At 46.2% G+C, this 21,930-nt stretch overlaps 2 protein-coding genes across 7 annotated transcripts in view; both read right to left on the reverse strand.

Moving 5' to 3' along the window:
• Nucleotides 1-1,324: 1,324 nt before the first annotated feature.
• tpm2 (tropomyosin 2 (beta)) lies at nucleotides 1,325-12,619 on the reverse strand. 4 transcript variants are annotated; one of them, XM_035608414.2, is made up of 9 exons: nucleotides 12,353-12,619; nucleotides 9,146-9,271; nucleotides 5,140-5,273; nucleotides 4,713-4,830; nucleotides 4,554-4,624; nucleotides 3,024-3,099; nucleotides 2,621-2,683; nucleotides 2,467-2,536; nucleotides 1,325-1,638 (listed from the first exon to the last, which is right to left on the reverse strand). In XM_035608414.2, exons 1-9 carry the CDS (start codon nucleotides 12,464-12,466, stop codon nucleotides 1,556-1,558), a joined length of 855 nt encoding a protein of 284 aa, XP_035464307.1. In that variant the 5' UTR covers nucleotides 12,467-12,619; the 3' UTR covers nucleotides 1,325-1,555. The 4 variants fall into 4 exon arrangements, with proteins under 4 accessions (XP_035464307.1, XP_035464305.1, XP_035464311.1 ...); XM_035608412.2 differs by lacking the exon at nucleotides 3,024-3,099 and adding an exon at nucleotides 3,625-3,700 and having other exon boundaries at nucleotides 12,353-12,618; XM_035608418.2 differs by lacking the exons at nucleotides 9,146-9,271; nucleotides 12,353-12,619 and adding an exon at nucleotides 6,481-6,662.
• A 2,168-nt stretch (nucleotides 12,620-14,787) lies between these two features.
• Nucleotides 14,788-21,930, reverse strand: part of tln1 (talin 1) — a 36,584-nt gene continuing 29,441 nt past the window's right edge. For all 3 annotated transcript variants that reach the window (XM_047329382.1, XM_047329379.1, XM_047329381.1), the window contains 7 exons: nucleotides 21,239-21,344; nucleotides 20,422-20,546; nucleotides 20,128-20,253; nucleotides 19,136-19,198; nucleotides 18,859-19,041; nucleotides 15,414-15,539; nucleotides 14,788-15,048 (listed from right to left, as the gene is read on the reverse strand). In XM_047329382.1, coding sequence (XP_047185338.1) covers nucleotides 14,914-15,048; nucleotides 15,414-15,539; nucleotides 18,859-19,041; nucleotides 19,136-19,198; nucleotides 20,128-20,253; nucleotides 20,422-20,546; nucleotides 21,239-21,344 — 864 coding nt within the window. In that variant the 3' untranslated portion in view covers nucleotides 14,788-14,913. The remainder of the gene's footprint in view (nucleotides 15,049-15,413; nucleotides 15,540-18,858; nucleotides 19,042-19,135; nucleotides 19,199-20,127; nucleotides 20,254-20,421; nucleotides 20,547-21,238; nucleotides 21,345-21,930) is intronic.

Genomic DNA, 21,930 nt, shown 5'->3' on the forward strand with positions numbered 1-21,930 from the left:
CAAAAACATCTCACGTCTCAGACTGTCATTCCAATTCATGGTTTACATCATCAGGAAACTAACATCTCTTCTCCTCTGGATTCATTTAGAGACACAAACCCAAACGGACAGAAACTAAAATGAAACACACACAACATGAATTTGGTTTGGGGGGAAAATGAATCGTCTTTATCAACTTCATGCCAAAAAATCTATGGAATTATTTGTACAGAGCAGAAATAAAATCACTTTGTGTTCACTTTCTATTTTCTTTGAACCAATTCACACATTTACCCTCTTTAACGAAATGTTAATATGAATTCTGTAGGTGAGTTACGCTTTGTTTTCTTTAATTATATTCATTTTCCGCCTGGCTCTTGTATCCTTCAGGCGACGCTGCGGAGACACTTCTATAGATTGTTGAGCTCCAGAAGCGTCTGGTCCAGAACCTGGTGCATGTCCAGGTTCTCCTCTTTGGCCTGGGCCACTTTCTCTGGAGAAGAAGAAAAACAACAGTCGCAGGTGAAACTTACAAATATGCATGTTTTTACTGTCTGCAACTGAAGATACAGAATCTACAGAGAGTCTGGACATTAATAAACTCACCTCGTTATTTGAAACACATTTAGTTTGAACATCTGACAATAGAACGTCTATATGAGACAGAAACTAAGGAGAACAGGTCTGTGTCGGCCTCCCAGATGTTTGTTTTTCAGCGTAGAGTTATGAAATTTAAAAAATATATAAATGTGGTGCTCTTCATACTCACTGAGGTGACGAGCTTCACCTGAAACTACATCACTACAGATTATAGACGTCTGAGCAGGAGGAATGACAGAATATGACAAGTGACTGGACAGAGACACAGAGAGTCTGAACCAGTACCAAATAATACACAACAGTATTCTCCATGGTTTTATACCACAAGACATTTCTACATCATTTCTCGACTTTCATCCGCACAGTTGTCTGAACTGCAGGCAGATCAGTATATGGAGATTTAGGTCACTATGGTATTTAATATTCATATACAAGTAAAGTTTCTATTTTTTATTTCCGTGTCATTCCAAACATCCGACTCATCCCTGCTACTTAGAAAACAAACAAACATGCATGTTCCAGTAATATAAGTATGTATGTTTATATGTATATATATGTATATACGTGTATATATATATACAAATATCAAAACAATGTCGATACCAGAGCCTGACCAATATAGATTTTTGGATCCTCACCACATTATGATGCAGTAAAACGCAGATATATATACATTTAAAGAGAAAAGGAAGTAAACGGAAGAGGAAGAAAAGAAGACGACAGGAAGGAGACAGAAAAGTCCAGAGAGCTTTAATCCGTTTATTACAGAGGGGAGGGGGGAACATGAATATTTCAATAACTCAGTAAAACCAACAGACACACGACGGCAGCGACCCGGAACCTCCGAAGACTGAGCGGCGCCGCGTGACGCGGGCACGAAGGGCGGGAAGCTTCAGACAGCAGAACACGGAACGAGAAACAAGAGTCCAGACAGGAAGGAAGGAAGAGGAAGAGCAGGGAGGAAGGAAGGAAGCGTCTACAGTGTGGTCATGTCGTTGAGGGCCAGGTCCAGCTCCTCGCTCAGAGCCTTGCCCTTCAGCTTCTGAGCATACACTTCATCTGCAGGAGGACACACACACACACACACACACACACACACACACACACACACACACACACACACACACACACACACACACACACACACACACACACACACACACACACACACACACACACACACACACACAGAAAGACAAAGGACGGAGCAGATGGCAACAGAGTGAGACGAAGAAACAGGATTCAGAAAAACAGAGAGCATGAAGTTGGACCAGTGTGAACGTGGTCACTGCAGATCAACACGACGCTCCGGGGGAGTTGACGTCGGACACGATCACGTGATCAGACACACTATCAGCTCAACACGTTAGAGACGACGGGATCAGGACCAGGCCAAGACACACAGACACACACACACACACACAGACACACACACACACACACACACACACACACACACACACACACACACACACACACACACACACACACACACACACACACACACACACACACACACACACACACACACACACACACACACACACACACACACAACAGAACCAAGCCGTGCTGGAGGTCCACACACTCCCTGTGAACAGCGGAGGCGTTTTCCAAGTTTAAATCAATAAAATCACAGCAGTTCTCAAGAACAACTCTACTACGACGAGTCGCTCAGATCTGATACTTAACAGTCGTAATAACGCTGAAGTATCAGTAAAATGAAAGTATGAAAAGTTTCTGTGAGTATTAGTTATAGACACAACTCTCTGAGCAGGTAGTTGGATCAGTGAAGCTGCTTGTTACTGTGACATCATCGCATCCTCATGTTACAGGTGTGAGGAGGCAGACGAGCGAGCGGCAGGCGACAGGTGAGCGATGTCGTACCTTCCAGGTCGTCGATGGTCTTCTCCAGCTTGGCCACAGATCTCTCAGCGAACTCCGCGCGAGTCTCCGCCTGGAAAACACAAACCGACGACGAGTCAACGGAGCCGCGCGACGCGTGTGAGCGGATACAGAGGAACAGAAAAACAACACTCACCTCTTTCAGTTTGTCGGTGAGAACTTTGATTTCTTCTTCGTACTTGTCTTCCTTTTGAGAATACTGGAAACCAAACAACAGGTTTTAACTTCTAGTGCAACTGTGATGACAAAAATATCTTTGATCTCTGATTTCTGTTCTACGTTTTATTCCGGTTGTAGGAATTTTTCCCAGTTTGGGATGAGAACAGTCCGTCCATCAATACATCTACTGTATCTACTGTATCTACTGTATCTACTGTATCCATCCATCTACAGGACTGTGTCTGCGCTCATACAGCAGGTGGCAGCATTTCACCTTCAGTCAAATATTGATAATTTAAACATTAAATACAGATGACAGAGTTGTGACGGGCCGGTCCCGAGGTCCCGACGAACGCCGCCCTCGGCTCCTCCCACTTTACCTTCTCAGCCTGGGCCTCCAGAGACTTCAGGTTGTTGGTGACATTTTTCAACTCTTCCTCGAGGTCGCCTGATTTACTGAGCGATGTGAGGAAGAGGAGGAGGAAAAGGCAGAAGGAGGAAGAGGGAAAAAAAGAAGAAGCAGCGATTTGAAAAAGTAGAAGAGCAGAAGAGTCTGAAGAACCACTTGGATATTTGAACATCACGTCTCTGAGTCTCCGTCAGAGACAGAAGAGGAATATCATTCACATCCGACTGAGACGGAGAACATGAGTTTGAACAAAATGCCAGAGTGGAGATTAAGATTAAAGATAAATCACAAATGAAGTCTGTCGTTATTCTGTTTTTCTTATTGTCAACAAATCTCATGAAGAGTCGATCCAACAGCGCGTCAGCGATTAAAAACTAAACTGACGTCAAACTGACGTGATGGATGATCCACTGCTACAGTTCCATTTGTTGACAAGAGAAACAACACAACATCGCCTGACTCGTCCTTCGACACATCGAGTGAAGGTTAGACAGGAAGCAGAGAGCAGAGGTCAGAGGTCAGAGGTCGCAGGTCAGAGGAGCAGCAGGTGAACGTCTGGAGACGGTCAGTACCTCTTCGTCTCCGCACATCATGGACTTCATGTTCTGGTCCATTAGTCTGAGCTCCTCCTCCAGCTCCCGCGCTCGTCTGCAGGGTTAGTCCGGGGGTGAGGGGGCGGGGCAACAACGACAACACAAGGCCCATGCAGGCGGTGGTGATGTAATCAGGCGATGCATTTCATAAAAACACACACACACAACTAAGTGACGCTACATAATACAACAGTGATTAGGTTGCTAATATATTGACTTCATTGATTAATCATTTTAAAGGGGCAGTACGCGATTTTGGAGAAAGGTTGTTTGTTGTTGATGAGGTCACTGCTCTGGTCGAGCTGAAGCACTAACCACGTCGTACCGTCTGTCGCTAGCACGTCTTAAAGCTACAGTGTGTAATTTGGAAGAAATTATTCACAGAAGTTGAATATATTGTCCATAACTATGTGTTCATATATTAGTTAAATATAGTTCCATGAGGTGGACCGGTCCAGAACTGAACGGTCCAGAATACGTCGTGTTCATGTTGAATTTTCAGACGCTGCCGGAAACAGGAAATGGAATCGCCGGTCGCTCGGATGGCGCCAGAAAAGTACAAGAATTACACAAGTGTTGGGGAGTGATGTTGGTGGGGTGATGCCATACACTCAGAACCGACAGATAGTGAGGAAATATTTGCGGAATTTTCCAAAGGGTGTAGTGGTTTAAAACCGCTCACTGCCCCTTTAAGTCATATGAAGAAAAAATGGTTCCAGGGATTTTTTGATAATTTCAGTAAAGAATCAGCAGATTAATCAACAATAATCATTAATATGACTCACTACTTCTACAAACACTCGTGGTGGATTAATGGAGTGGTCCTGGTCACATGACTGTATGACCACATGAATAATGCACCGCTGCTCTGGTCTCGTGCCGACGTGCGTGAGCAGGTGTTGACTTACGCCTCAGCCACCTCGGCTCGCTCCTCCGAACGCTCCAGGTCGCCCTCCAGGATCACCAGCTTGCGAGCGACCTGCGGACAAACCACTCACACTCAGTGTGTGTGTGTGTGAATGTGAAAACATCTCTTGTGTAATTCTGTAATTGTGAAACTATGTCACCTCCTCATATTTGCGGTCGGCCTCCTCTGCGATGTGCTTGGCCTCCTTCAGCTGCATCTCCTGGATCTCCATCTTCTCCTCGTCTTTGGTCGCTCGGTTCTCGATGACCTTCATCCCTCTGAAGGACCAGGGGAGCAGAGGTCAGAGGTCAGAGGGCAGTCACCGTAACATCTACTGTACCTACAAACTGGAGATTGTTACAAATCCCTACGACAGGGAGATATTTAATATGTATAATGTATAATTTCTTCTTCGACTTTGGTCGATTTCACAGTGATGTCATGAGGGTTTAAAACAGCGTCTGGGGACAGTTGCATTATGGGAAGTGTGGGATCATTTGTTTTTGGAGCTCAAAAGAACTAGATGACTGGATTTTCCTCTAAAATGAGATTCCAGGTGGATGACGGAAGAAGCTCTTCTTCTTCACCTCTCGCTCTCGTCTGCTGCTTTCTCCGCCTCCTCCAGCTTCTGCAGGGCGGTGGCCAATCGCTCCTGAGCTCGGTCCAGCTCCTCCTCCACCAGCTGGATGCGTCTGTTCAGCGACGCCACCTCGGCCTCCGCCTGCAGGGACACGAAGCAAAGTGTCCAGAACCGTAAATCGTGGATGAATTCACACTGAAAAGCCTCCGTGCTCCGAGAAGGAAAGGTAAGCATAGAGACTCCTCACACCTGGAATGTAAATATGAATTTAATATCCATAAATTTCTTAATTTCTTGCAGTCTACAGATTATTTTGTTAGTTTTGTGTTACGCCCTTTTAAACCCAAGAGGCACCGCGCTGTGACGTCACATATCGGTGTGTGAGCGGCCATTTTGAAGCCTCGTTGTTGCCATTTTGTTTTGTTTTTTTAAACCAGAAGTAACCACATTTGGAAGAAAGAAACATTACTGAAAAATTTAACTTAAATCTTAAAAAATGATCTGCTATCCGGCTCCTCTAAAACATGACTTTTTGTTTTTGCCTTGCAGTTGCAGAACAAAGCCAGTAGGGGGTGCTGTAGCTTCCTCAGCAACATACTAATGAACGTTTTAAAAATTATTATGGAACTAGGATTTTTTCTCCCTCATGTGTTTCGCTCTTGAGGTTCACGACGAGGTTCTGGTTCCCGACGAGGTTCTGGTTCACGACGAGGTTCTGGTTCACGACGAGGTTCTGATTCACGATGAGGTTCTGGTTCACGACGAGGTTCTGGTTCACGACGAGGTTCTGATTCACGATGAGGTTCTGATTCACGACGAGGTTCTGATTCACGATGAGGTTCTGATTCACGATGAGGTTCTGGTTCACGACGAGGTTCTGGTTCACGACGAGGTTCTGGTTCACGACGAGGTTCTGATTCACGATGAGGTTCTGGTTCCCGACGAGGTTCTGGTTCCCGACGAGGTTCTGATTCACGACGAGGTTCTGATTCACGATGAGGTTCTGGTTCACGACGAGGTTCTGGTTCACGACGAGGTTCTGATTCACGATGAGGTTCTGGTTCACGACGAGGTTCTGGTTCACGACGAGGTTCTGATTCACGACGAGGTTCTGATTCACGATGAGGTTCTGGTTCTATGACGAGGTTCTGGTTCTATGACGCTGCTCAACCTCTGACGTCAGACCTCATGTCAGTCTGTGGTTGGTGGTTTATGAAAGCTACTTCCGGTGAAACTTCAACATGAACTCTAATTTAAATGTTAAAATAAAGTTTTTCTTTGGTTGTTCCTCGTCTTCTCCGGTGTTCTCCGGTCGGTCGGTCGGTCGGCGGCTCCTCCCGGGAGTTACCCGCTCTCTGGCCTGCCTCTCCCGGTCCCCCTCCGCCTCCAGCAGCTCGGCCCGGTCCTCCGCCTCGTACGTCGCCTGCTGCAGCGTCTGGATCTTCCTCCGCACCGCGTCGATGGAGGTGAACGCCGCCATGATGAGGATGATGAGGATGATGATGAAGATGATGAAGATGATGATGGTGGTGATGATACCGACCCTCCGCTTCTCCCCCGGGTGTCACACACAAACACACACTCGTGTTGCCGTGGCAACGGCGTCAGAGGTTAGAAGTGACCGGTACCGCTTATTGTTTCCGGTTACAATTTCAAAATAAAGCGATTATCGGTACTCTTATTTAGAAGTCAGACTTCAAAATATCTAAATTATTATTATTATTATTATTATTATTATTATTACTACTGTTATTATTATTATTAATAATAATAAGAATAATAATAAGAATAATAATAATGTATTTGTCTCAATATATTGCACCATATATAAATAAACTTATAAATTAAATATGAACATAGAACACACTGAACCCTGAGATGAATCTGGTATTGCTGCATTTTGATATTGTGTGTTGGTTAAAACCAGTTTTTAAAACTCTGACTGTACATTTATATCATAAATACCATTTATTCACATTTCATTTGCCTCCAAACTTCAGCTCTTTCCTTTTTTTTCCATATGTGGCAAATTTGGTTATTTTATTTTATTTTATTTTCATTCATTTAATTTAATTTATTTTATTTTATTTTATTTTATCATCCTGTCAGTGTGATGGAACCTTTAAAACATCCATTTATATTTAAAAAAACCCCCATATGTCATATTTTTCTGTGCTTTTACCTCCAGATAAATAACACAACTATTTAAAAGAGAGATGAATGTCTACACTCTGCTGATTGTAATTCACCGCGGCTGTGAGTCGTGGAATCATAAACAAATCCAGATTCTTTTCCATCTTTGGTCACGTCACTGTGACTCTCCTCCTCCTCCTCTGGTTCTCTGCTCTATAACTGGTCATAAACGCTTCATGACTCACTGACTCACAGAAACGGCATGAACGTCAGAACTATCCGTTATTGTTGTTCGCTGGTCGTCACAGTATAAACTTAGAGGGAAAATAAACTCTGACGATAGGAATAGTGGTTATGAACCGTGTAACAGTGAATATACAGATGTGTAGCCACGGCAACAAGCCCCACTAATTTATGGTTAAACTTCTTTGTCATGAAGGTTTGATATCGACATCTTAGAACATCATTGACAGATTAAAATATATTTATATATCGGCCGATGTATCGCTAATCTTGTCCTCCCTCATATCGATATCGGCATCTGCCCCAAAAAAACCATACGGTTTGCACAAAATTATAATTTTAGGTTTGTATATATTTCTATTCTTGGTTGAGGCAACTGTAACGAAACCCAACATCCACACGTGGCTCAATAAAGTCTGATTCTGCTTCTATAGAAACGCACAAGGAGCAGTTCATGTCCGCAGCCTGAGCTCCGGAAGCCTCCCCCTCTCCTCCCCCTCTCCTCCCCCTCTCCTCCCCATCGCCTCACCCTCTCCTCCCCCTCGCCTCCCCCTCGCCTCCCCCTCTCCTCCCCCTCTCCTCCCCCTCTCCTCCCCCTCTCCTCCCCATCGCCTCACCCTCTCCTCCCCCTCGCCTCCCCCTCTCCTCCCCCTCTCCTCACCCTCTCCTCACCCTCTCCTCCCCCTCGCCTCCCCCTCTCCTCACCCTCTCCTCACCCTCTCCTCCCCCTCTCCTCCCCCTCTCCTCCCCCTCTCCTCACCCTCTCCTCCCCCCTCTCCTCACCCTCCCCCTCTCCTCCCCCTCTCCTCCCCCTCTCCTCCCCCTCTCCTCACCCTCTCCTCCCCCTCTCCTCACCCTCTCCTCCCCCTCTCCTCACCCTCTCCTCACCCTCTCCTCACCCTCGCCTCCCCCTCTCCTCACCCTCTCCTCACCCTCTCCTCCCCCTCTCCTCACCCTCTCCTCCCCCTCTCCTCACCCTCTCCTCCCCCTCTCCTCACCCTCTCCTCACCCTCTCCTCACCCTCTCCTCCCCCTCTCCTCACCCTCTCCTCCCCATCGCCTCACCCTCTCCTCCCCCTCGCCTCCCCCTCGCCTCCCCCTCTCCTCCCCCTCTCCTCACCCTCTCCTCCCCCTCTCCTCCCCCTCTCCTCACCCTCTCCTCCCCCTCTCCTCACCCTCTCCTCCCCCTCTCCTCACCCTCTCCTCACCCTCTCCTCCCCCTCTCCTCCCCCTCTCCTCACCCTCTCCTCCCCCTCTCCTCCCCCTCTCCTCCCCCTCTCCTCACCCTCTCCTCCCCCCTCTCCTCACCCTCCCCCTCTCCTCCCCCTCTCCTCCCCCTCTCCTCCCCCTCTCCTCCCCCTCGCCTTCCCCTCGCCCTGTGCTTGTTAGAATGGACGGTGTTCACGCGGAGCTGCTGACAAGCTTCATGATTTGTTGGTAGGATCCGCTGCAGCACTTGATGCTGCTGCTGCCGCGGTCTGCGGTGAAGCTGCTTAGCAGCAGTTTGCAAGATGACGCTCTGGAGATTTAGCAGCTTTACATTCTACCGATCTGAAGGTCGACATGAAACCGGTTTCCATTACGTGACGTGTGCAGAGTGTGAGGTTCGACTCAGTTCAAGCGGCTTCCTTCACTCACGTCCGTGGCCTTCTTCTCCGCCTGCTCCAGCTTCTCCTGGGCATCCTTCAGCGACTCGGAGTACTTGTCGAGCTCGTCCTCGATGCCCTTCAGCTTCTTCTGCAGACCGAGCAGCTCCTCCTCCAGCTGCGGCACAAACACACAAACAGAAACACTTCATGTCAGAAGGTTCTACAGATTTCCATTGACACAAACAACCATTGGTGAAATAATGTAGAATAACTGGAACATTATGGCCTATAAGGCAGCATTCTGGAACCAATCATATCGCCACTGACCCATCCCTCCTACGAATATGATACAAATACATTTTGAATCAAAGGTCTGGTCGTCGGATGTTGGAAGTTCAGAACTAAAAAAAGGTCAAAACTCTTGTTCTTGTTCACGTCCTTCTTTCACCACCATCTCTATTCACTCCTGACTCCTCCTCCGGAGCGCTGTCAGTCCGAAATCAGTGGTGCTCATATTACCCACAATGCAACTCGTATGTCGTAGCAAAGTCAAAGGAGGTTCGACCAGTTATTGAATCTGAGGGTTCACTACATTATTTTTTTAACATTTTAATTCTAAATAACCACAAAACCTTTGAGAAGTGAAGCCGTCATCTGGATCTCCTCTCCCTGGTTAGTGGCCTGGCCCCCCATGTTGAGAGGGGGGCCCCTGAGATAACAGCTGCTTCCGTACGTCGACAGCAACAACAATTTATGTGAGAACCTCTTAAATTCAACTATCAGCTGCGTACAGGAGACTGAGAACGACATCATGGTCCGAATCGCCACGCGCGACTTCAGAGGTTTGGTTGAAGACTAGAACGTCTGGATGTGTGTGTACGACGTGTGTGTGTACGACGTGTGTGTGTACGACGTGTGTGTGTGTACGACGTGTGTGTGTACGACGTGTGTGTGTGTACGACGTGTGTGTGTACGACGTGTGTGTGTACGACGTGTGTGTGTACGACGTGTGTGTGTGTACGACGTGTGTGTGTACGACGTGTGTGTGTACGACGTGTGTGTGTACGACGTGTGTGTGTACGACGTGTGTGTGTACGACGTGTGTGTGTGTACGACGTGTGTGTGTACGACGTGTGTGTGTCTGGTGGAGACGCGTCGTCAACTGTTCACACTCCGTCAGTCCGTCATCATCTTCGACTAAATTAAAAACGTTTGTTGTCTGAAGACATCAACTGACATCATAAGAAGCAAACTAATGCATAAAACCCCACAGAGTTAAATCAAACACTGTTAAAATAAAAGTAGAGGAAAGAAGATTTCTGACGACAGGAGCCGTTTTTTAGATTCTGGACTCGAGGCCTCGTCTGTTTTCCAATGACTCATTTCCAAAGATTGTTTCAGCGAGTTGTCATTTGCACCGACAGCTTCGCGTCCTATAAAAAGACAATGGAACCCGACCACAGTCCCCGGGACAAATGTCCCGACTGCATCCCCCCATCTGACAGCGGTCCCGGCCCGCGGCCATGTAAGGCGTCTCGGTCACAAATAACCCGGGACAGTTCTGATCCGACAGTCGACATTGTGGCAACAACTAAACCCACAGCCTCGACTGTCTCTCGGAGCGGAGCAACAATTCAAAGAAGGTGGGGGTCTTTATAGGGGGCCAGAAATAGACGGGCCAGTATCCAGTGATTGTGCAGACATTGTATCAGATCCTCTGGGAGCACATGCCATGTGGACAGTCGCATAGTTGAATAGCTGCTATCTATTCATAGATTTGCTATCTGATCTCGTCCGTCACACTGTGGAGCAGAAGAGTGTGAAGGAGGATCCGTGTGTTCTGCAGCTCCAACCATCATTTCTCAGTTTGCAGCTGGATGGTGATGTTCGTAAGTTGGTGTGTCAGCGTGTCCACCGCTCTGGACATAACGTACAGTACTGAGCCGAGGTCCATGACTCGATGGCCATCATCACATCGTACTGTACCAAGACAGGATGAAGTGTCCTGGCCCATAGTCAGGTTGTGACGTCAAGCAGCCGGTCGTTCGTGTCCATGTCGCAAAATGCTGCGAAAAGTTATAATCAAGGTCATAATGCGATTAAGATGTCGACATTAAGCTACATCTTCATCCAATTAGTTCTTATTCCCAGTTTGACCTTAATCAGGTTAATGATAAATCAGAAGCTGGTGTTTTCATGTGAGTGTCTTATTCAGACGATCGTCTTAATCCGGGTGTATGAGGTCCATGACCACGAGAGATGAGCTGTTCAGACTCTGACTCAGTTCACCACTGGACCACCGCTTGTTAACATAACATTCAGTTAGTCACATGTATCTCAACAAGGCAGGAGCGACACGAAGCACTTTAAAATTCACAGCAGATGAAAAAGAATAGATATAAAGACAGTAGAGAGGTGAGAGGATCGTAACTGTAAATGACGTAGAAGACATTAAAGATACGACAATGATGGCGGCTGCGTTTGGTCCCAAGTCGGACAGGGAGCAGACGTGGACGAGAGGTGATGAAAGGATGATATAATCATGTGATTCACTGAGCTGATGGAACGTCACTGCACGTCTAACCTGTGTTTCAGAGTTAAAGGTTTCCATGACGACCCCAATATGTATATATATAGTATATGAGATCTAACAGATCAGATGCAATTTACTTCGGTTTCGTTTTCATTCAGCGGCAGAAAGTTTCTTTCAGTTCAGCATTTCATGTCGTCTCGTCAGTGGAGAGATCTTTGATGGAGCGAGCGCTGTCAGGAGGAACTGGGGCCTTTGGGCCGACATGGGACCTTGAGGGACGACGCCCCTTTGAGCAGAACAAGCATCTGGTCGCTGCAGCTCCTGACGCTTTTTGAAATGTGTCCTTAGTCTTTCAAGAATCACACAGTCCAGCTCCAAGCTGATGTCTGGTTGTGCAGTTGTCGACCCCCCCCCCCCCCCCCCCCCCCCCCCCAGCGTTAGGACCGTCTGCTGGTGCCATGACTCCTCACTAGACAAACTCCACATCCAGACTTATTGGACAATGCCCCTTCTCTTCCTTCTTCATGCTCTTACTCGTCTTGACTTGACTTTTTATGTCGTTATTCTTTTTGTCTTGTTCAAAGTTCTTTGAGAAATAAATCACCCACTACCTACAGGTTGCCCCCCCCCCCCCCCCCCCCCCCCCTCAGAGTCCAGGTGAGGAGGAGATGGAGCTGATGGAGGAGATGGAGCTGATGGAGGTGAAGCTCCATCCTCACCTACCTGTTTGCACTTGTCCTCCGCTCCCTTCTTGTCGCCCTCGGCCTGCTCCGCCCGGTCGATCGCGTTCTCCTTGTCCAGCTTCAGCATCTGCATCTTCTTCTTGATGGCCTCCATGGTTCCTGGGCTGCGGGGCTTCTCGGCTGCGGGGGAATCGGGCTCGGGTTCGGGTTCTGCGGACAGAGAGACGGCGGCGGTTGAGGGTCCGGGCTCGTGTGAGCTGGAGGATGGACTGACCCTCTCCTCTTCTTCTTCTCTCCCCTCCGCTGGACCCGCGCGGGACGTTTTCCATATTTAGGCAGCGACTCGTCCGGCGCGTGCGCGTGACGCGCGCGCACGAGTGTTTGGGAAGAAGCAAGTTTCAGTGAGTTCATCATCTCTGTGATTCTCTCAGACTGATCATGTGTGTGAGACACAAGAAGAGAAACGTCTGTTTCACATCGACAATAGACTGAAGACTGTGAACTGGAAGTTTGAAGATTAAAGATAAACTACTAATGTTGACAAATCAGGGCGACTGAACTTCAGTCATCCTTAGGATATTTTAGTAATAAAAGCTCAAAAACAAACACAGGCAGCATAATTGGTTATGAACATTTTGCATATGAAATATGGCTCAACATGAACTTTTGTCCAATATATTTAAAGAACACGTGCAGGCTGCGTTATGTTTCCACCTATAAATGTACTTATTTTTATATTACTGTACATACTTCAATACCTACAATATTATCACCACAGTCTATAATGTAAATATCTAATAATAATAATACATGATATTTTTATAGCACTTTTAATCGAACTCAAAGCACTTGAACATATATCTGTCCCTAATGCATACTCTTTATGACCATACTGTATTTAACTACTACAGTGTATTCATACTATGCTTCATACATGTACATACTTTACTGCTTCTTTTGCACTTCTGGTTCGAAACTAACTGCATTTCGTCATCTCAGTACTTTTACTGCTGTTCAATAACAATTAAGTTGAATCTTTGATCATATCTATTATATCTATTATAGTAGTATTGTCGAGCAAAAAGCTTCACGTTAAACAAGAAGAGAAAAATAATTAAAAAAACAATATCAGCGGTTTCACTTGAAAAAACTTTGCTTTATTGAATATAAATCTCTGTTACGGTGGCCATGAGGTGCAACTGCAGCTCACCAGCTCCACGTTGACACCGCGGCTACGTGGGGAAAAGAAAGTGAACTACAGAAGAAGAAAAAAAAAGATGCACGTGGAAAGTGAAGGATTTAAATGTTAAAGTTTTCTTATTGAAATGAACGACAGTGTGAAGCCAAGTGCACTGGAGAGGATACGTGGTTGGTATCAGATAAACTGAAGGCACTTTTAATACGCATGGATATACTGGGAGAAAGAATAAACTCAACTTTGTGTCAAAAATGAATCTGGAGAAAGTAGGAAGCAGCGCGTCGGAAGACATCATAAAACACGTAACACCCGAAATACAGTCAAAGTGATGTCGACAGTCTGGAAGTTAAATATATGGCTTCATAATCTTTACACAAACAAGAGTCCTCTAATCCTAATCTAGTCTAATCCAGGCCTCAATACTGCAGCTGCTTTGATCACACAAAAATATTCAGATATGACTGGAAATATCTTTTTAACACATTTCATGACTCAACCTTTTTAAAAAAATATGGTTTTTCCACTGATTTGTTCCATCGCAAAAGTAGATTTTTTTCCCGAAATCTAAACTTTAAAAAAAGGCAACGCTCATATCTCGCCTGACGTCGCCTGAGTGTCGTGGTTGTCATGGTGACCACGGACCTGACGGACAAATACACAAACAACAACATCGTCTGCATAGAATTCGTTGCATAGAAGCTGACGCCTTCGTCTCTGGAAGATCCAACAGCGAAGGCAGATTTTTAACTTTGTCATTTTACGGAGACGCAACAAGACGAAGACACATGCACAATGCAGAAGAGAAGAAGAAAAAGAAAATTATAAGATCATATATAAATCACCTTAACAAGGATCTAAGGCACAAATAATTTTTCAGTATTATTCAAATGTCATAATCATTGGCATCGTTTTACGTATTTGCCGTTTTGAAAATTAAATACAGAAACGGTTAAAAAAACTAAAAAACATCCGGATGCATCATCGCCGAGGAACCTGGAGCCTCGTGTGTCCACGTGTCGCCGGGGGGGAGGGGGAGGTCCTGAGCGCTCCATGGATCACTGATGCGTGTTGGAAGTGACACACACACACTCTCACACTCTCACACACACACACACACACACTCTCTTGCTCTCACACACACACACACACACACACACACACACACACACACACACACACACACACACACACACACACACACACACACACACACACACACACACACACACACACACACACACACACACACACACACACACACACACACACACACACACTCTCTTGCTCACACACACATACACACACACTCTCTTGCTCACACACACATACACACACACTCTCTTGCTCACACACACATACACACACACACACTCTCTCGCTCACACACACACACACACACTTCCTCACTGATCCTGGCCGTCCTCCCGCAGCTCGGAGGGCAGGAACTTGTACTGCTGCTGTCGGATCGTGGCGAGCTTCTTCCGGGCCTCGTCCAGCTCCCGCTCCTTCCGCAGCATCTCCTCCTGTGCGGCGATGATCTGAAACACAACGCAGTCTGTGAGTACACTGACCTTTGACCTTGACCACCAAAAAAATTCGTATCAGTCCAAGCAAACGTTTCTGCTAAATACGAAGAAATTCGCTCGCGATGCACTGTGGATATTACGTTTACGATTCTGGGACGGACGCGGCTGCTGCGGTGTTAGTGTGTGTGAGCTCACGTTAGCTTCTCCGTACTGGGTTTGGGGAAATTGCAATTTCAGGCAAAACCAACACATCTAATTGCATTTTTCTTTTATGCATTCGTACATTCTTTCATCTTCTAGCTGTACACTACCACCGGACCGTGTTGGTGCTTTGTAACCGTGTTGCCGCCGTGTTTTGGGATCTTGTGACGACTCACCTGAGCGATGCCTCCCACCATCTTGTTCTTCACCACCACCGCCTGATCGTCCTGAGCGTCGAACGCCGCTTTCTGCGCCGCTTTCACCAGATTGTCAGACGCTCGCTTCACAGCGTTTCCTGCAGCCTGAGGAAACACACAACACACACACGCACAGAAATTTAGTATAAACTTATCAGGTCATTGTTTCGACTGGTTGTGTCTGTAGTCACGTCTCATTGGTCAGAATCGGGACTTGGTCCCGATCACAGAGTTTAAATTGTGGGGGCGGGGCTCCTTGTCTATTTACAGACGACATCACAGAACAAGCTCTCAGCTGCAGTGAGGTCATACTGCGTCGGCTGTGATGTCATCACTGGATGTGTCAGTGATGGCTGCGATTCACCACAGCTGGAGAACAGCTGGTGGACCACAGGAGAGAACCGTCCAGCTGATATCATCTCCGTGACGACGCCCTGTTGTTATTGTAGTTGTGACATCTGTCGGGGAAACTTCTGTCCCGACTCTCAGAATGTTGCGTGTGGTTGTAAAGTTGGTCCTTTGCCCTAAATGTCCTGAGACAGAGCGTTTCTATGAGCACGGACATTCTGTCTGTTTAACGAACCAGAAATCATCTCAATACATTCAGCTCTTTGTAATTATTACTTTTACTTTAAAGTTTAGGTTGAAATTATGACAAAAAATGTATATTTCTGGATGAAAATCTATCAGTGTGTTTTTAATGACACTGATTTTCAAACTGAAAACTGATCAGCTGTGAGCAGCAGCAGCTCCTGGAAAGGGAATCAGAATCAGAACTCCCCCTCGAGGCTCCGAGACAAAACCATAACAGTTTTTTTTTCTCGTTTTTTCCCTCTCCCCTGCTCAGTGCCTGAGTTTTGCTGTAAAAGGAAACGAGCAGCAACTCGAAGCCAAACACTCGTCTCATTGGGCGGCTCGGCTCCAGCTCACAGACGGGTTCTGTCCTTTTGTGGCTCGGTGGGCTGAAATCAGCCGACTGAAACCTCCTCCTCTAGTTTATCTTTGGCTGGAATGTTACTGTTATACAGGAGCTCTGACACAGACACACGCACGCACTAGTGTGGGGCTGTCCCAGGAGGCACCACAGGGGGGCTGCTGTTCTAAAAATGATCATTAAATCATCTTAGAAGCTTGTTTTAACTTGAATATGTGTTTCACACACTCGCGGTCAGACCCAGGAACATCAGAGACACACACACACACACACACACACACACACACACACACACACACACACACACACACACACACACACACACACACACACACACACACACACACACACACACACACACACACACACACACACACACACACACACACACACACACACACACACACACACACACACACACACACCTGTCTGACTTGTCTCTATCATCCATCAGCTGGACTCCACACAGACGTCTTAAAGCCGTAAGTAAAAAAAAATTCTGATTCTTTTCTTGATTTTCGTTGATAACGTTGAACCGATGTTTCAGAATCAAAGGACGCCTGTCACAAGATAGGCCTGTCACGATAACTACGTTATCAACTTATGGTATGATACATGAGTATGAACTCATTCATTTTTAATTGACCTCAATAAGAATGAACATCAACAACATTCCAGCAAAGTCCTGCTGCTTCTGTCTTCCCATCTGTTCTCGTCGTATGATTAATAAATCACTGGTTTGGTTTATAAAATGTCAGAAAATATGACATTTCTCTCAGCAGCGACACACATTGTGTAGGACTCACACCAACGACCAAGCTCATATAAAAAAGATGGTCTTTAAAGGACGATAATATTATTTATCGCAATAATTTCTGGGACGATATATCTTGCAACAATAAGTAGTTATGGTGACGAGGCGTAGTTGAGGTGTTGGGTTGTTATATTTCTCTGTCATAAGGACTTTTCAACAAAATGAATGACGAAGTCTAAAGAATCGTTGCCAATAAAAAGAAAAAAGAAAAGGCAAGATATTGGAATCTGAAATGTGATATTTCATATCTGTCGAGCTCTGAGCTGCAGCCAAGAGAACCAGCACAAGGTCACCGTCAGCTGCGGAGTCATGAGGCAAGGCATTGCATTGTGGGGATTGTTGCTGTGGACAATACTTCTCCTGTTGCATTGTGGGAGTTTTTTGAATTTGGCACTTGGATCAAAATGGTCAACAGTAAACACACAGGAGAGGAAATCGGAAGTCAGGGACGTTGCTTCGGAAAACAATTTTTTGACAAACAACACACCAGCATGTCTGATTAAAATCAGAGACTGAAACGAATTTTTAAAAAATGATATTGTATTATTGTTGGAGGTAGAAAATAAACCGGTGAGTCGACGTATGAACGACTCTTGTTCTTCAGACATTCACACATTCATCATCATAGACCGTTCGTTACTCAGCATTCGGAATAATTACGGCCTTAAAAAAGCAGCGAGGTCCGAGTCTGTAATCGTAGATCAGGGTTTAGTGTTTCCTCCCAGATCCCGGAGCTGCCGACGCTCCGGTGGATTGTTTCCAGAGCCAATGAATGTGCAGGAATTACCGCGGCGGCAGCTGCAGGCCCAGAAGAGCAGCAGATAAGCTGCTGCTGATTGGATCAGAGAATATGAGACGGGGGCTGATGTGACACACACGCACACACACGCACACACGCACGCACACGCACACACACGCACACACACGCACACACACGCACACGCACACGAACACGCACACACACGCACGCACAAGCACACACACGCACGCACACGCACACACACACACAAAAAGGTCACTGGTGATTGTTTCCATCTGTGAGTCTGAGCTTTTTGAGAAGAAGTTTTCACTCAGAGGTCAGAGGTCAGCGTCTCCTCGGTTGCGGGGGAGCGTCATGAGGTCATAGTGATGTCATCAGGGTCGTCTCAAACTTGGAGAGAAGTTCAGTGTCCGACGGTCTGAGTTACAAACGTGTTTCTGTTTCCTGTGACGGTGGCAGATATTTCAATAATGGCAAAAAAGCGTAAGAAGAGAGGAACCTACGTAGGTCATAAAGAAAAGTTGAACCCTGACCCCTGACCTGGCGACGTAGGCGGCGCTCAGCTGTCGCACACGGTGACGGATGTGATTGTTCACCTCAGCAGGTACCGAGGCTCCGAGGAGAACCTCACATCTCACTATGCTCTCGACCCGGATCACATGTCGGACCTGATGGAGCCGGATTAGAGAGCTAAGTTTGGAGCTCTCAACATACTCGGTCGCCATGGGGACTAATGGGGATTCCTTGTCTCCGTGGGAGGAGTCGGATTCTGGTAAACCAAAAAATCGGCCTCTGAATAAAACTCACGTCTCGTATTCGTCTGATTAATGTGCGTCAGTCAAGCCTCCGTCACGACCAGGGGCTGGACGCTGGCACCGTGTGTGTGTGTGTGTGTGTGTGTGTGTGCAGCACTGACCTGCAGCCTCTTCATGGTCTGGGAGTCCTGGTCCGCCTTCACCTTGCAGGCCACCAGCAGCTGAGCGGTGGACGCCGCCACCTGCTTGGCGGACGAGATGAGCTTCTCCTCGCTGGCGTGGCCCTGCACCGCCGAGTTGGCCGCCTCGCACAGGTTGTTGGTTGCCGCGGCGACCATTCGAGCCTAAGAGGGAGGGGGTCAAACGGTAAACGAGGGGTGAGATTTTGGAATAAAATAATATCCTAATCTTAATTCCACTGCAGGGAGGAAGACTCACGGCTGAAATGAGTCCCTGAGACCACTGTCCATCATCCACCGCGTTGGCTGGGATGGCTCCCACCTGAGAACACAAAACATTATGGTATATATGTACACATATATAAATACATATGAAACACACAAAAAAGAATGTCAGGAAACAAGTTGCCTAAGGGGTTTTCGACATGGTTGAAGTGGAACAAGTGGAATTCGTAAGCGAGGGAACCTCGAGGACAAAGAATAAAACAGGGAACAAGGATACTCTCTTGTTCAAAACCGCTATTCTGGTTTTGAACAAAACAAGGACGAGTACAGGATGTCCAATCAACATGAGATATCTAAAATCAAATCTAGACGCGATGTTTACACGATGCAAATGATGGATTATTATTCCACTTCAGTTTCAACTTCCCAAACAAAAATGAGAACTTAAACTAACAAAAATATTCACTGGACACTGTTCGTTCATCATCTCCGAGCTGAAGTCCTGGTTTTATTTTTATTGTGACAAGTCCTATATATTATTTTTTTTTATTTTGACTTTGTGACACTGAGGAGATCAGGAAATAAATATTACATTGTCTCATGAAGAAGAAGAAGCTACAGTCTAGAACCAAATGTGAAGAATCATTTCCATAAAAAGACAAAGATCCTCGTGTGGCGTTCAGGAAACACGACCTTTAACCTGAGAGACGACAGACTGTTTGTTGTTCTGTGAAATAAGAGATGGACATTAATTTCTCAGTGACGTGTGATGTATGATTATGGAAAAACTTCATGGTGGGAACTTTTCTTTTTGAAGAAGATGATTTTTCCAACTTCGGGGGAAAAAAGGGGCAAAATATTTATAATACTTTATTGTGTGATGGAAAACTGCGACTGCTCCTTTTGGTTCTTTGTGGATCCATGTTTTGATTCTGGACGCTGCTCTGCAGAACTGGGCAGACTGATTGATTGATTGATTGATTGATTGATTGATTGATTGATTGACGGAGACGTGTTGAGACGTACCTTCCCCTGAGCCACCAGCTCCCTCTGAGCAGCCGAAGCAGCTTTGACCAGAGCGCTGGTCGCGGCCGCGATGGACTTGGCCGCCTCCAGAATCTGCTCCTCAAAGTTCAGGCTCTCGTCCGCTTCCTGTTCAGAGCAGGAAACGAGGGAAACGAAACCACCGTCGTCAGAAACACACGTTGAGTTCAAAGACACTGAAACGTTAACAGGGTGGACGTGTGCGACAGGCCACATCCATCGCGGTGCGAGCGCGACCCGGCGGCTGTGGTAAACAGGCCTCGGGAGAATTCTGACCTTGGGTTTGGTCCGCGGCCGCAGCTGCTCCAGCTTCTTGGCAGCCGCTTCAATCGCCGCCGCCGCTCCCAGCAGCTCGTTCTCCGCGATGACGGTGGGATCCTCGGGGTCGACCCACTCGGTGCCTGCAACACACACGACACCACGATGACAACCTTGTTTGACAAGTTGACGTATGTGTTGGAATTCATTGTGAATTTGTGCAACTCAACATTTTTTCCTGACTCTGAACCTCGATTTGGCAGATTTCTTCTCATTGTACAAGAGAAAAACAGTAAAACGAAATAAGAGAGTTCTTCTCCTGAAAACAAATTTATTAAAAAGACAAACAGAAGAACAATAAATCAGATGTCTGCCAGTCCTCTGTTAATACGTCTATACTTCCTGATTTACCACCATCTCAACTTAATTGGGCAAATTAAGTGTAATAATCTCTGAGAAATTTATCGAGAAATTATTGCCGGTTCGGCTAAAATATGATTAACCCAATAATGTAATAACTTCCTGTTTACGTAAATATTTATAACATTATCGAGATCGAGATAATTGTATACCGTTTAAGTCATTTATTCCATTAGCTTGTTTTTAATACAGATTTATATTCCAATATTGGTAGTTATTACATTATCAGGAAATTATTACATTATCTGTGAATTATTGCATTATTGTGTTCTACTGTAATTCCTTGTGAAATGCTACAACTCAGTGCAGAGTTTCCTCCATTCGATGTAAATCAAGAGGCAAAACCGTCGCCCTGGCGCGGGTCGCTCACGACGGCTGTCACTACTGTCGCTGAAGAGGTCAAAGGTTAAGATACCTTTCATGGCCTCGGCGGCCTGGATGAGCTCGGTGACGGAGCCGGCAACGCGCTTGGAGTAACTGGACAACTGCTGCTTCAGGTCGTGAGTGGGTTTCTGGATGATCTGTGGGAAGAAGAAGGGAAACGTTAATTCAACCTAACACTCTCACTGACGAATCACAGCTGGTGCTAAGACGACGTGGGCTGCCAACACAACAGTGAGATTTAATTTTTACAATCAATTCAAAATAGAAAACTGTCAATATCAAAAACTGCTGTTCTGTGCACAAGAGTCAGACTCGTTCAACAGGTCGATACGAGTCTTTCACAGACTGTATCAGTATCGACGTTTAGGTTTGTAGATATTAAATCTTTAATCTTGCAGAATAATAAATGGAGAGCAGATTTAGCCAGAGATGAGCGTAGATGTGCAACGTCAGTCTGCTGCCAACCAGAGGAAACTGGTCAAACTGAAGGGGGATGAAGGAATAGTTCTTGAATCAACACTTTCAACAACAAATCCTCCCTCTGCCGTCGGACGTGTTTAAAAGCTGAAAGAATCACGTGACGTGTTATTATTAGACGTGTCTCATGAGTGAATGGAGATAATGGACGACTGATGTGATTTGTAGCAGCTCAGATGTGTCCGTGTCCTCAGTCCGTCCTCGGTCGGTGGACAGTTGGAGCAGCGGGCGACAGCTGCAGGGTCT

This window comes from Scophthalmus maximus, chromosome 20, assembly GCF_022379125.1.
Source record: "Scophthalmus maximus strain ysfricsl-2021 chromosome 20, ASM2237912v1, whole genome shotgun sequence".
Lineage (NCBI taxonomy): Eukaryota > Metazoa > Chordata > Actinopteri > Pleuronectiformes > Scophthalmidae > Scophthalmus > Scophthalmus maximus.

What these genes read in the sequence shown, in the direction of transcription:
- tpm2 (XM_035608414.2), bottom strand. Translation starts at nt 12,466, where the DNA reads ATGGAGGCCATCAAGAAGAAGATGCAGATGCTGAAGCTGGACAAGGAG. An exon ending in CGGAGGACAAGTGCAAACAG is followed by an intron (nt 9,272 to 12,352) that starts GTAGGTGAGGAT and finishes TTTGTGCCGCAG; the next exon opens with CTGGAGGAGGAGCTGCTCGG. An exon ending in CCGACCGCAAATATGAGGAG is followed by an intron (nt 4,625 to 4,712) that starts GTGACATAGTTT and finishes GTTTGTCCGCAG; the next exon opens with GTCGCTCGCAAGCTGGTGAT.